This window comes from Microcebus murinus, chromosome 1 (assembly GCF_040939455.1).
Source record: "Microcebus murinus isolate Inina chromosome 1, M.murinus_Inina_mat1.0, whole genome shotgun sequence".
NCBI classification, from domain to species: domain Eukaryota; kingdom Metazoa; phylum Chordata; class Mammalia; order Primates; family Cheirogaleidae; genus Microcebus; species Microcebus murinus.
Genome location: NC_134104.1, coordinates 64,000,832 through 64,015,852, shown reverse-complemented (window position 1 = coordinate 64,015,852; position 15,021 = coordinate 64,000,832). Strand labels below are relative to the sequence as shown.

Below are 15,021 nucleotides of genomic sequence, written 5' to 3'. Positions count from 1 at the left end.
TAAGCTATACCACCGTGGTTTGTGTAAGTACACTGTATGATATTGCATAATGATGAAATTGCCTAATGATGCATTTCTCAGAACACATCTCTGTCATGAAGTGACGCACAATAGAATATAAGCCAACATTGTGGTGTAGTTTCCAAAAACATCTAATGTTACCTTACACTGCATTAACAGACTTGCATTGTTTGGAGAAAGGCAGATGCTAGTTCTTCCAGTTAGACCACTTCTGGAATGTTGTATTTGGCTACTGATATCACATATTAAGATATTTTAATCTTAATTACTGTCTTTCAGGTAAAGGATATTTTTCACAAGAGGGAAACCAAGATGGTAAAAGGATAGAACTATGCCTTGTGAGGAACCATTACAGGAACTGAGTATCTTTACCTTGAATACGTGATGATTGCAGAAGAGCCATAAAAACTTTCCCCAAATAGTGAAACATCTGCCACATGAAAAAAAGAGTTAAGCTTATTCTTGAGAGAGGAAAGAACCAATGGTAGGAGATTTCAGAGAGGAACTAAGGTTCAGCATAAGGAAGAATTGCCTAACAGTTTTTCACAAGCCAGTGTTCTATAGAATACCATACCATGTTAGCTTAGGCAAAGTGTCTTGTGTCTTTACTACAAGATATCTCAGAGTCTTTAATATGCAAATGTTAACAAGAGGATATAGTACCTCATTTCCCAAACTTATTTGTCCATAGACACTTTTCACAGAAAAGCATTAACATCTCTTGAAACCACATTTATAGAATAGTTTAGGTTAAAGCTGCTTTAAAGTAAACAGCCTGTCTTCTAAAGGAGTAGGGTCAGGTTCACATCAAGAGATCAGAAAACTGGGTAACATTGCTGCCACTTCTGCACTTCTGAAATGATAGTCATTAAAACTGAAGTATATGAAGCTTGGAAAAGTAGAGTAAATTCTCTTACTTGTTACATGAACAATGTGAGACCCAACACTCTTCTAGATGACAACAATGTAAAACCAGTGGAAATGAGGCTCTCTAATTCAGTGGTTCTAAACTTTTTTTCCTAGCAGCACATTGCACAGTCATTGGATTCCCTGGATTCATTTATTATATGCAAGGTAAAGTTTTTCAACTCTTTTCATTAACACACATATACATAAGAACAAAAACCCTCATGCTCCACCAGCCCCCAACCCACAAATTTTGACAGGATCCTTATATGGGTCCATGCCCCTCTATTGAGCATTGCCATTGTAAGACCTCAAACCTCAAGCATTAATATAACCTTTTTTTAATAAGAAGAGAATTTGCAGACCTAAAGGAAGAAATAATATTTTAAAATTATGAGAAAAGCATGTCAGGAAAAATTATCAAAATGGAACCACTACTTTGAGGCTAAATGGAATAATTATAAAACAAAAATTGGACTTGTAAAAACATTATTATTGAAAATTTGTTGCTATAGAAAAGACAAGATGTAATAATAAGAAAACGCTGGTCCAGCAATATTGATAAAACAAGGTTGCAAAATTATAATTACTGTCTATACAACTATAATTACTGTCTAACTATAATTACTGTCTATACAACTATCCACAGATCAGCACAGTCCAGGGCTGAAACATCGCAGTTCCTAAGAGGAATGTGTACATAAAAGGATGAATGGGCTCATCAGAATTTCTACAATTTATACCTATTCCTATTCTCCAGAACCATGTATACTAGTGTTTATTATCTTTAATCTGGGTGCTAGGATCTACCAGTACTGAAAAAAAGAGTATTTAGATGAAAAGATAAAATACTATAATAATCACTATATTAACTGTGTTAATAAAATGGCATGCTATCTTCTATCATCTGTATTGAAAAATTTACTAATGTCTTATCAAACCTGGATAATAACCAACAAGGCAGCCGCTGGCTGGACCAGATCACACCATACATACCAATTCTTGTGGTCCTTGTGAATAGCACAATTACCTTGCTTATAAAGAAACTTGAAATACCGTTTCTATTCTGCAATTTTGCCCCTAAATCAGCAAGCGCCTCAAAAAAGCAGTGTTATCAGTTCTAAATGGCAGGTACCTGTAAAGGAATTCCCATATAACTTTGCATACGTCAGAGACTGATCTTAATTATACAGTTGTATTTTCATGGCCATTAGGAGACACCAAGCCAGCTTTAGCAACACTGCACAAGATTTGCTGAGTTTATGGATAGATCAGAAGACAGAGAGTCTCAGGGGCCTCATTTAAAGATGTACTGAAAAACCCAGTCTTAGAACTGTCTGTATCATGGGAGAAAGGTGGAAGATCAGCTCAATTACAATGCTACCTATCTTGCCTAACCTACTAGGAGAAAAAAATGCTTGACCAGGGCCAGGAATTAGGGAACTGGGGAAAGGACAGAGTCCACGGAGTCATCAAAGCTTTGTCTTCTTGGTCTCTAGGTTGATCATGTCCCCTTGGATGTGGGGAATATGCTTATCTGCTGGACCCTGTATATCCTCTGGCTTTACGGGAACATAGTAGTAGCTCATGATGGAGAAGATCAGGCAGACCACCAGTAGCAGGCAAGAAAACAAAATGAATTCGGCCCACTGCAAGGAGAAATAAATATGAGAAGATTATGGAAATAAAGTGGGTTTGAGTGGGAAAAAAAAAAGATTATGGAGAAACCTAAACTTAAAGCGATATTTACAGAATCAGGATTAGGGAGTATATTGACCCAGAATAACCAGTTTAGGCAGACTTTTGCTAGAAGAAGACTGGGTTCATTGGAATTTCCTCATATAGGTATATGGTGATCATTACTACCACTTACTTATATCTATTATATTTTCCTGACAAAGTCTGTGTATCTAACCAATCTCATGTCACAACACTGAGTGAGGGATGTGGGAGGCAGAGGGATGGAGGGAAAGGGAGAAGAGAAAGTTGGAGGGAAAACTTTGGGTAGACATGAACTTCAACTTCCCTAGGATACCTACCTGTACCAGGCCACTGAACTGCGCCACAACAAGCACGATGATATTCCCAACTGCAACTGTCAACAACCAAGCTGCCTGAAGTACAGATTTCATGCTAGAGGGAGCCTAGGGAAGATATAGTTTGAAAGTTAACAAACTCCCTGCACCACCCTCATGCCCCATGTGTCTATCCTGAAAAACTCTCCCACAAAGGCTTCCAGATTCAAACTTCCCCCACTATGTTCATCTATCACATTGATTCAGGGGTGGTAATAATGTTAACAGTAATGTTAACAGTAATAAAATGGAGGTCTTAATTGAATAATTCATTATATCATATAATCTTTATTACAACCGTAAGAGATAAATTCTATTAGATTCTTATTTTATATGCAAAGAAAAATAGCATTACAGAGATGAAAATTCACTTATTCAAGGTTACACACTAGGTTATGCAGCCAAAATTTGAATGTGGATAGTCTGACTCCACAGCCCTTAGTTTTAATCTTTAAGTGCTTTTTCCTAGAACCCAAATAGCACAGACTCCTGTGCTATGCTGCACGGTCATGATCTGGGGAGTCAAGAGGAGTCAAAGGTCATATACGTTCAGATTCATGTACAAGGAACCCAATGCCAAAAGAGATGGAGGTCTTGGCCAGGATCATATGCCTATTTAAGGCAGTGTTAGAATTAAAACTCACCATCCTTCAAGCAATATCTCCATTTCTACTTTCTATTTGCAAAAACTTACCTGTGAATAAGAAAACTCAAGTCCTGTGACGGAGAACATGACCTCCCCAGCTGTAACCAGGGCATATTGTGGTAGCTGCCATGCAATGGACATTTTGTTGGCTGGAATGTCTTCCATCTTCCAGGCCTGAAGACCGTGATTGGTACTCTTAGTGGAAGAAAGAGGAAATGAGCTTATCAGTAGTGTCAAGTAAATATTCCTAACTGTAGCATTTTATGATGCTACAGTTTATATTCATTCATTTTATGATGCTACAGTTTATATTCATTCCCTCTTTGTGTTATATGTTCATCCTTTTGCTACCTTCAGGAGATTGACCATTTCTGCACAATTCCAGCTTTTTCAAATTTCTTTTGGTATCATTATATTCACTCACCTGGCTTTAGTCAATCAGATACTATTATTGACAGAGACCTTAAATGGCATAATATTTTGATATTGCAGTTTGGATTGTCACCATTTGGACCTATTGGGCATTTTGCTTCTGGACATTTTAACATAAAATGGCATTTGAATAATACAAGCAAAATTAATCTTCAGAAACATTTTCTTGAGAACAGTTAAATTTCTTATTCCATTTTAGATTTAAGTACAATTAAATTGCTTTTTAACATTTTCTATTTTAATTTTACTAAAATTACTTTTATTGGAATGAATTATTTTCTTTGTAATTTTTACATTGAAGATTTTACTGATCAATTTTTTAATACATATCAATACCACCTAATATTTTGCATTCTATTTACTGCCAGTTATTTTTAACTCAAATTTTACATATCCAAATTTTGTCAAAAAGAAGTAATTTTTCTGTAAAGTTTGGTCAAAAAGAATTTTTTTCAGGGTCAATTTTTTTGTTATTAATATTACCAAATATATGTGATTCTACAATCAGTTTTTTGTCCAAAAGTACGTTTACTATATGCACATTTTTAGTTATGGTTTGTTTTATGTAGATTATATCTACTGATATCTTTTAAGAACTATATATATTTCTTAGATTAAAGCCATTATTAGGTAATAGGTGTAATATCTGGATAACAATGAGTTAAAAATAGCAGAGTTAAAACATTAAGGTCAAAAGTCTTTGAGATGAAAAGTCTTTGACATCTAAATGCCTTTGATTCTCTGAGTCAAATGGCCATTGGGTTCGAAAGAGGAAGGTAAAGGAGTTCTGTTTTGCTTTAGCTGAAAGTGTAAACTATACCTAGGCATCTGTTTGGGTTTTCTTGGCATTAGAGAAGATCATGACCAGAGCTTCCAAATGAAAGTCAGATACTTAAATGCCCATAGGTCAGATGGAGACTACGGTGAACTGGACAGCACAGGTTCCATTGAAAGTGCACAGCCCCTGGAGCACCAACCAATTGACACAGTACTACCTGTCATGAAATATTCTTATTTTTATTCCAAGAAATGTCAAAAATCCAACTTCTCAGGTGAAATCTCTTGAATTTTAAATATTGGCAATTAATTCTTTTATTAGTTTCATCAACATTGTGCAGGGCATACAAGATAGGACTGTGGAAGGAAGGCCCCCAGACCTCTAATTTATGACCTCTACTCTACATGTTTATATTATCCTGGTGTACAGAAACATCATGTATGGCTTTTATCTTGAACAGCAGATGAGAGACAGAACAACAATAACAACAACAAAAACAGAATAACACCACCTACACAAGTGTTACAGGCTGAATTGTGTCCTCCAAAACTCATATGCTGAAGTCCTAATACTCAGTATCCTCAGAATGTGGCCTTGTTTGGAAATAGGGTTGTTGTGTATGTGATTAGTCAAGTTAAAATGAGGTCACTAGGGTGGGCCTAATCTAACATGATAGGTATCTTTGTCAAAAAAAGGAGGAGGGGAATTTGAACAGACAGGCACATAGGAAAAACATAATGTGAAGATGAAGGCAGACATTAGAGTGATTCTTCTATACACCAAGGAATACCAAATATTTCCAGCAAACCACCAAAAGCTATGGGAGAGGCATGGAATGGATTCTTCCTCACGGCCCTTGGAAGGAACCAACCCTACCACCACCTTGATCTCAGACTTCTAGTCTCCATAATTGTGAAATAATAAATTTATGTTCTGTAAACCACTCAGGTTATGGTGCTTTGTTATAGTGGCCCTAGAAAATTAACAGGGTTAGCTTGGTTTAATATCTGAAAATCAATTAATGTAATATACCATACCAAATAAAATAAAGGGCAAAAAACACATGATCATATCAATAAATGCAGAAAAAGTATTTGATAAAATTCAACACTTATTTGTGATAAAATGAACAAACAGAAATACCCTCAACAAACTAGGAATAGAGAGTAACTTCCTCAATCTGATCAAGGGTATGTATAAAAAACCCACAGGTAACCTACTTAATGATAAAAGACTGAATGCTTACCCCCTAAGAGGATGTCTGCTATCACAGCTTCTAGAGGTTCAACCCAGAGCAATTAGGCAAGGGAAATAAATAAAAGGCATCCAAATTGAAAAGAAAAGAGTAACGCTATCTCCATTTTCAGATGATATAATCTTGTAGGTAGAAAATCTAAGGGATTCACTAAAAAACTATTAGAACTAATAAATGAGTTCAGTAAGGTTGCAGGATATAATATCAATATATAAAAATAAATTATATTTCTATAACTTGCAAAGAAAAATCTGAAAATGGACTTAAGAAGATGATTCCATTAATTAGAGCTTTGAAAAGAATAAAATACTAAGGAATAAATTTAACAAAACAAATGTAAAATTTCTACTCTGAAAACTACAAAATATTGTTGAAAAAAATTAAAGAAGACCTGAATAAATTAGAAGACATCTCATATTCACTGATCAGAAGACTTAATACTATTAAGATGACAATATTACTCCCCAAAATGATCTTCAGAGTTAATGTAATCCCTATCAAAATCCCAGCTGGCTTCTGATCCTAAACTGATCCTAAAATTCATATGAAATTCATGGGCCCCAGAATAGACAAACCAAGCTCGAAAAAGAACAAGGTTGGAGACTCACACTTTCTGAATTCAAAATTTACTACAATGCAACAGTAATCAAAACAGTGTGGTACTGGCACAATGATAGACACACAGATCAATGAAATAGATTTGAGAATACAGAAATAAGCCCTCATATATGTCACTCAATTGATTTTCAACAACAGTGCCAAGACCATTTAATGGGGAAAAAATAGTCTTTTGAACAAATTATGCTGGGACAACTGGATATACACATATGAAAGAATACAGTTGGACCTCTTACCTTACACCATATGCAAAAATTAATTCAAAATTAATTAAATGCTGATGTTATCACTTTTAACATCCCCTTTGGAGACAATGGGCTTTCTAAAGTCCTTATAGAACTTGTCACCTTGCACTAGAAATAAGTATGTGTTCCTGTCTGGCCACAGAGTCTTCTTCCTTATCCTTTGTCCCTGCCAAGAGGACAGAAGATGGAGGTGGTGGGGAGGGGAGGCTGTGGGGTACTTACATTAGTTATAACAAACAGATATGCTGCACCAAAGTCTAGTAGACCCAAATTCAGAGAAAAATCCTTATCTTCTGTTCTACAATGCACTGCAGGGTATCTGGAACAGGATGAGTTTAGGTTAGAATAAACATTACAGGTTAGAAAAGCATTCTCATCTCTAGGAAAAGTGATCTCATCTCTCCACTAATGGTGAAGAAAGCATTGAAGTCACCATTTCTCTTTGAAGAGAGATGTTTTAAGGAGTGAGTTATCATGCCAGATTTCTGCCCCTAGCTTGAGTTCAATTGCTTGCTTGTTAGATATGTTTATAAATCTTAAACCTGAATAAAAAAGATATGAATCGTCTTCTTTTGTGGACTTCAGGTCCAGTTGAACTATTCTCATACAAATCTTATGACTTAGTGAAACAGCATGAAACAGTGAAACTGAGGTGATAAACTCTAAGTAATGAGAGGCCAGTGGTAGGAATCAAGGAGTACTTCCTTTGGTAGGAAGGAATCAATAATAAGTTTTGCAAAATTCACAGAGATGGGCTGGGTTAACTATAGAATATGGCCTTCACAATAATTATTATCTCAATATATCTATGTAGAAAAAAGTGATACTGAAGGAAGGAGGCAAGAGTTGAAAAAGAGCAGGAGTCTCTCTATACTCAAAATTAGCCAAGATGTTCCCTACCTATATACAAAGATAGCATTTAAAATACAATTGTTGATAAAAGTAAAATGTCCACAGGTGCAATGCTCTTACTCTCCTCTTTGCACAATTCTGTAAGCAGACACACCATAGTCTTCACCAACATGGAAGGAGATATCTGTACCCATGGAGATGTTGACATCTTTATGCAAAGTGTTAATAAACCTGAGGGTAGAGACATTATTTACACATCAGACAAACACACTTAAACAGGATACCTGATAACAAAGGGTAGGGGCCTGTTCTGTTTTTATCACTATATTCCCAGTGCCTAGAATAGTGGATAGCACATAAAAGGTACATGATGTATATTGTTAACTGGAAAAATGAGTGAACTCACATGTAAGAAGTAATCCGTAGCCTTAACTATCCCTAAAACTCTTGAAGTATTAACATTTTGTCTGCCACATATTCACCAGATCTCTAACTGGATGGACACTATTATGATCACCTATGATCATAGTGAGTGGGAACTCACTATGAGTTCCCTAGTAAGGGAACTCATCAATCTGAGTTCCCTTACTAATCCAGTTTACTTGCATCCAATTTCTTTCCCTTATAATTGTGGAATTCATCAACTGAGACTTTACTAAGAAAAACAAGATAATTATGTATCTATGATGATATAATGATATTTATTTAAAACTGATATCTTAGCCTTTTGTAAATGAAGTCCAATGTGACTTGTGCAGAATTCAGACTACCAGCCCATAGTAGGTTGTTATCAGTGTTTTGAAGTCTGCAGAAACTTTGGACCCTTCCAGAACCACCTTTCCAGTCTTCTGAACCTGGGTACCTAGATTTTCCCCTCAAGTTAGGTTTTTGGTATGTTTATGTTGTGATAGCTTTTGACTGGTCTCTGGCCTAAGGGATAAGAATGGAAGTCCCTCTAGAGTCCTGAATGCTAATTCCTGGACTGTAGATCATCCTGCAGTAACCTACAAAATGTCCCTTCTTGGAGGCCTATGGCTCTCTGGCTCTCTGTCTCCACTGTTGTCTTATTTTGAGCTGTTTACTTTTTCTAAAGCATGAATAACTTTTCTAAAGCAAGTTATTATGACTGTCCTATCCTTTAGTGAAATTCAGACTTTTCAGTAAAAATTCTCTTCTAAAATGCTATTCTTTAGCACAATCATTTCTCACTTAAAAATAAATAAATAAATAAATAAAATGCTATTCTTAATAGCAACCACATGATCTCGGTGGCCATAGACATGTGTATCTGTATATTTCATGTCTAACACCTGCCACAGAGAGCAGGTGACCTCTTTCGTGCTCCATCTCTTGTCTGTCAGACATCAGCCTTCTCTGTATTCAAAACCAAATCTTTTGACTTCAAATGTGTAATATACCATGATACTTCTATAGGTTTATAATAAAAACTATACTTTAAAAGATATATATTCAACTACCAACAATGAAGGGAAGATTATTTGCTCACTTCTAAATTTCTCTCTGGTGATCACAGAGAGGGAAGTACTCAGTTATTTTCCTGAGAGCAAGATGAATGGATAAAATTCAGCAGAAAGAATTCATGCAGCAGAGCACAGGAGGCATACACAGATGCAGGGTCATCTTTGATCCCACATGAGAAAACAAGCCTATCTGCCTCTCACTGTCCTGGAAAATGCCTTCTGACACCAGTGCCCCTGATATTCTAGGAGAGAGAATTCCTGTTCGAAACCAGTAGAGTGTGAGGCCTTTTAATCTGAAACCCCAAGGATCAGAAGTGATCCAAGATTCAAGAGAACAGGGTGGCCTGGTATCTCCTTGACATCCAAACCTCAGGGCTGTCATCCCATTGGTTGTTTTGTCTTCATCCTTTACCTACAATAGAGAAAAGTAAAAATCAGTAACAGCTGACAAAAAAGAAACTATAACCAGAAAATCTAATCATCAGGCAGATCCTTAGTAAGACACGGATGAGCCAGTCAGCTTATTTTGAGATGAGAATTTAGAAACTGGGCAATTCTTCAACTTACCATCATGCTGGAGATACTTTTCCCATGCTCACGAATGATCAGAGTATACCAGTTTTTTTCCTTCACAGAATGCTCAGTGTAGACAGAAAAATTGTGATATTTCAGGTGGAAGTGGAAATCCTGGCTTTTTGTTTTCAGGTGCAGTTTGGAATACAGTGGTGGTTTCTGTAGAATGAAGTATCTATCACACTTACATTCTACCCCATCTTGGATATCACAATCTCATAATCTCTTAGCGTGGGTGACCTCATCAGATACTTTCAACCTAGTAATTCCTTTCTTTAATTTAGTAATTTCATTTCTACCATAGGAAATAATTAGAGGCATGCATAAAGACTTATGAGTAAAAATATTCATTATAGGATTATGCATAATAATAAAAATTTGGATATCTATAAGGAAATGTCTAAATAAACTATGATATATCTATAGGATGGGATATTATGTGCCCATTAAAAACATGTTCTCAAAGATTATCTGAGGACCTTGGAAGGTGCTTATGATATAATTAATATAAGGAAAAAATCAAGATCAATACAGCATATAGAGTTTCTAATTAATTCAGACTCATACCTCACCTGAAAGGATTTGATGGACTCTACCAACAGAGAATTGTTTTCATTTCCCAATACTGTCACCTTCACTTCATCATTTGCCAGATTCAGAACTTGTAGGAAAATCTCTTGGGGACCTGGCTGGGGTGGAGCCATTCTCTTGGGACAGAGAACACATGTCAGAATCACCAACAAATAATCCTTCAGATACAATGGGAACACATGTCTCATTCCTGTTTCTGACAGCCTAGCCCATCTAGCCAAGAGAACATGGTTTTCTCCTTCTGGAGAGTATTTGGCTTAAAAAACTCTGAAGGAAGTTTGGAGGGGGAAACACAAGGTCAGTGTAGCAAGCAGCAATGCCAAGTAACAAAATCTGTGATTCTTGACTCGGCCATGGTGGTATCCTTCATTCCCCCAAAATGGCTACTCAATCTGCTAAAAGGTACTTGAGTATTTAGAAAGGCATCATATGTTCCCTAAAGTGATGGCTAGATATCTTGAATATTAGTTTTTAGGAATTCCCTGAAAACACCCTCTGAATCACTCAGGTGGGAGGTGGGCCTCATTTTGCATTGCTGCTCTACCCCTGTATCTGCTCATTTATCACAAATACTTAACATGCACCTCCTATAAAAGAGGTACTGTGCTAGATCCCAGGGAATCAAGATTGAACAAGTCAGAAGAGTGAATAATACAGATATTGTCCTGCCCTCATGGAGCTTAAGATTTATTGAACTCACATTTATTTTTATCTCTACGGCTGCTGCAACTGCAAATGCCAGGCATGCTAGGATCATACCAACAGCCATTTTCCTAAGCGATCTGCAGAGAAAAGGAAGAGACAATTATATCTAAACTTTAGACCAGGAGTCCTCAAACTATGGCCTGCAGGCCACATGTGGGTGTTTTTGCTCATTTGCTTTTTTACTTCAAAATAAGATATGTGCAGTGTGCATAGGAATTTGTTCATAGTTTTTTTTAAACTATAGTCTGGCCCTTCAACGGTCTGAGGGACAGTGAACTGGCCCCCTGTTTAAAAGTTTGAGGACCCCTGCTTTAGACTCTTAAGTATAAAATCCACCTTCCTTAGCCTATTCTTAAAGACTTTTCCTGATTTGGTCCCAATTATTTTTCAAAGTATTTCCTAGAACTCCCCTTCACACATCCTCCTTTCTCCTTTTATTTGAGTCACATTGAATTGCTCTTCTCTGTAATGTACCACATTTTCTCACCTCTACTTTTGCTTATTATGGTCTTTCTATTCATTATAATAACAAAAATAATAGCAATATAACCAGATTTATTCAACATTTGTCAGATGCCGGGTGCTGTACATGCTTTACTTCATTTTGCTCTTCAGAAGTCTGTTAACTGTGGCAGCAGGAAGGGCTCTCTTCCTTCTCTATACTTACCCGGCACTTTGATTTTCCCTTCCTAGGGCACTTAACATATTTTACCTGTGTAATACTTATACTACATTTTTAATGTGCATCTTCTCTAGCTCCCTTACTATATAATACTACTTAAGGGAAAGATTTTTGCTTGATTTACATTTGTATGACACTTGTTCCTAAACTCCCTAATATATCTGCTCAATGCATGAATAAATGACCAAAGGCCATTTGAATTTGGTAAAATGGTCATCAAAATGAAATCACTATTAAATAGGAATGAAAGGAGGCTTGAAATCCTCTTCTGCCAAACTTTATAAAGACTAACACTTCTATTTAGAATAAGGAAAAAGCAGTAATTAGGAACAATTCTAGCCCCAGTCCTACTCGGTCTCCCATTTGTTTTATAGGGACAACAGGAGATTTAAAAGGATTAGTAGTCCTCAAAGGCTTTGGGCTTCTTTGAAGAGACAACATTCAAGAACAAGGAGCAAGTTGGTTTAGGAGCCTAATCTCACATATTTTTGACTTTCCAGAAACATTGCACAGTTAAGTCCATAGTAATGACTTTGACTCTCATTAATTAGATCTAATTCCCATTTTTCAGTGTTAATACGCATTTAATCTAACATGGAAAAATAGAAGCAGATAAATGATAAGCCAAAACAAATTATCACTAAGGAGGAAAATATTGACATTGAGTCATTATCAAACTGGGCAAAGATTGAGTCAGTTTGGAGTAAAACAGGCACAGTGAGCACTTACGAGAAGTTAATTCCACACTTGGAGATCAGACGATAAATGACAAGGTCAAACAACGGGATGAAGACAAGAACCAGAAAGGGATTTAGTACCTGTAACACCATGGTAAAGAGCATTAGCTACAAGAATTCTCCTATTATAAGTGTAAGCACTGCACTCATTTGCTTGTGTACACTATCTCTCACATTCACACACACTTTTATCATTATAAGTACAGAATGATTCCACATTTCCCAATAACTTTACACCCAAGATTTTATTTCCCTTGCACAGCAGCTTAGCTTACAAATATCCTAAGGGACCAGTTTCACTTTATGCCTGTTTTCCTGCCAATCATATTAGGACCTCTTCCTTCCCATTTTCACCCATATTTTCCAGTTCTGCAGCCTAAGGGGAAAATGTCAGGGCCAAAAGTAAGGAAGGAAAGAAGAAAAAACTGGTATTGTGGAACAAAGGGTTTAAAAAAAAAAAAGAACTGAGAATCACCAATAAACAGAGAGTCTGACTTTACTACTCACATAACAGAGCCTTATACTTTCTTTGACAATATTTCCATTATACTACCTTGACATGGAAAAAAAATCCAATGCTTATATTTAACCTGTGGCTCAAAACTCGCTCTCCCTGGAATTGGGCAGAGCACTCACTTAACAGGGAATGTGAAGGGGAAGTGCAGGGCTTAAGGAGAATGTTTTCATCTCTAAGCTTGGCCCTCCTCAGCATATAAGAAGAAAAGCATAAAATATGGTTGTTAATCCTAATACTGTAGGTAAAGGCATAGATAAGGAAAGAACTAAGTCCCCATAGTTATAGATAAGTTTCCTACCTGCATCTGGTCCGGCTGAAGCACAAAAAAACCCTGAAACATTATAATAAATTATATTTAGATGGTGGCCAAAGATAAGAAAAACCTAGATCAACAATTTTGCTAATTAGCAGGTGAGAAGCATATAAGAGAAAATTCAGCAGGTGTTTGGTGCAGGGCCACTATCTTGCTTGTAAGAGTATTTGGGGATGGGAACAGACTTGGGACGGCTTTTGGCTATTTTTTGCTGATGGTAGATGGGCATAAGGAAGAATATTCTTTTCTATGACCTATCCTTTCCTTAACTTGAGAGAGAATAGAGTTGGCATATTTTTATTAATCTCAGCAACTGCAGTTGTAGCTGGAAATAATGTGAAAGACAAGACATCATAGTTAGGGCAAAGACTCCCTCTGACACATAGTGCTTCCAAAGTTGTTCTCCAGTGGGTCAACAAGAGGCCACCATAGTAAATGCTGGACAACCAGAGGGTGGGAAAAGTAAAATTATATTTTTCAGGCTGCAAATAGACTGGTTAATATCACTCTGGTATCATTCCACCCTGTCTTATTCAGAACTGAAAAGGTAGAAAAATAATACAGTAATCTAGGAATTGGGAACAGAGATGGGACCTTATGTGAGTGGGCCAAAGAATGCAGAGTAGACAAAAAGAAAATAATATTTACAACCTTCTCACTCCTTCCATATTCATGTATAAATTATTCCATTTCCTTCAGGTCCCCTGCTGTGATTCCTACTGAGAGATGGAGCAATTGGTAGTAGCACCAATCAAACCTGTCTCTGCTGTGCTTAGACAGAAGAAAATCACTATCCTAGGTCTGTATCACTTCATTTTTTATCCTCCCTATACTTCCTTATATACATTAAAACATTTCCCATCCTCTTGTTACTGATTTCTGAAGACAAGATTCTGGTTTTTATCTCTAGACTAGCTTTCTTTATCTTTGCCTACACTCTGCGTTCAGGCTAAATACACCTTTCTAATGACCTTAAGTCAGTTTTCAGGCAAAAACACAAAGAAATTAATTTTTCCTCAATATGAATGATGAAGAAAATAGTAGACTTCTCTGTAAAATCTCTTCTACTCACCAAATTCCCATTCATCTTTGTGGCTTGCAAAGTCCATCGTGAACCCTAGGGAAAACAGATGGTATTATGAGAAATCCCTTTCCTATGAAAAGGAAGTGGCTGTAAGAAGAAGTAGCTCTCAAAAGAACTATTCTTACCTGCTGGTCCAAAAGAGCCCAGAACATGGGCAATGGGATATAAAGGAATAGTACCCTGGTCAGTGCTTTCACATCTGTAATGAGCTGCTTCTACAAGAAGAAAGAACAGGCAGAATTGCCAAAAGTTCCATATGTGGTTTTCTTGCATAAAGTAGAAGTGCCCCCCAAAAAGTAAGAGAAGAGGTTGAATGCAGTTCAGGTTGAATGCAGAATCAGTTTGAACATCAGGAAAGACTCCACTGAGCCACAAGATGCTTCTGCAGTTCCAACTTACTAGATATTTCTCAGCTGCCCAGTCTAGCCAGTGCTGTCGCTTTGGAATGTCTCTGGAACGGTTCTTGAAACGGTTGGAAAGAGCAAACTAGGGCAAAGCACGGACATTAGG

At 36.7% G+C, this 15,021-nt stretch overlaps 1 protein-coding gene across 2 annotated transcripts in view; it reads right to left on the bottom strand.

Moving 5' to 3' along the window:
• Window positions 1-1,062: 1,062 nt before the first annotated feature.
• The window catches only part of SLC15A2 (solute carrier family 15 member 2), a 32,369-nt gene continuing 18,410 nt past the window's right edge, over window positions 1,063-15,021 (bottom strand). For both annotated transcript variants that reach the window (XM_012780517.2, XM_012780518.2), the window contains exons 9-22: window positions 14,911-14,997; window positions 14,637-14,726; window positions 14,500-14,544; window positions 13,413-13,445; window positions 12,590-12,678; window positions 11,174-11,255; window positions 10,455-10,589; window positions 9,877-10,041; window positions 9,678-9,721; window positions 7,949-8,059; window positions 7,199-7,295; window positions 3,697-3,843; window positions 2,967-3,071; window positions 1,063-2,576 (exon numbers count right to left, since the gene is read on the bottom strand). In XM_012780517.2, the coding sequence (XP_012635971.1) occupies window positions 2,400-2,576; window positions 2,967-3,071; window positions 3,697-3,843; window positions 7,199-7,295; window positions 7,949-8,059; window positions 9,678-9,721; window positions 9,877-10,041; window positions 10,455-10,589; window positions 11,174-11,255; window positions 12,590-12,678; window positions 13,413-13,445; window positions 14,500-14,544; window positions 14,637-14,726; window positions 14,911-14,997 (1,407 nt within the window). In that variant the 3' untranslated portion in view covers window positions 1,063-2,399. The remainder of the gene's footprint in view (window positions 2,577-2,966; window positions 3,072-3,696; window positions 3,844-7,198; window positions 7,296-7,948; window positions 8,060-9,677; window positions 9,722-9,876; window positions 10,042-10,454; window positions 10,590-11,173; window positions 11,256-12,589; window positions 12,679-13,412; window positions 13,446-14,499; window positions 14,545-14,636; window positions 14,727-14,910; window positions 14,998-15,021) is intronic.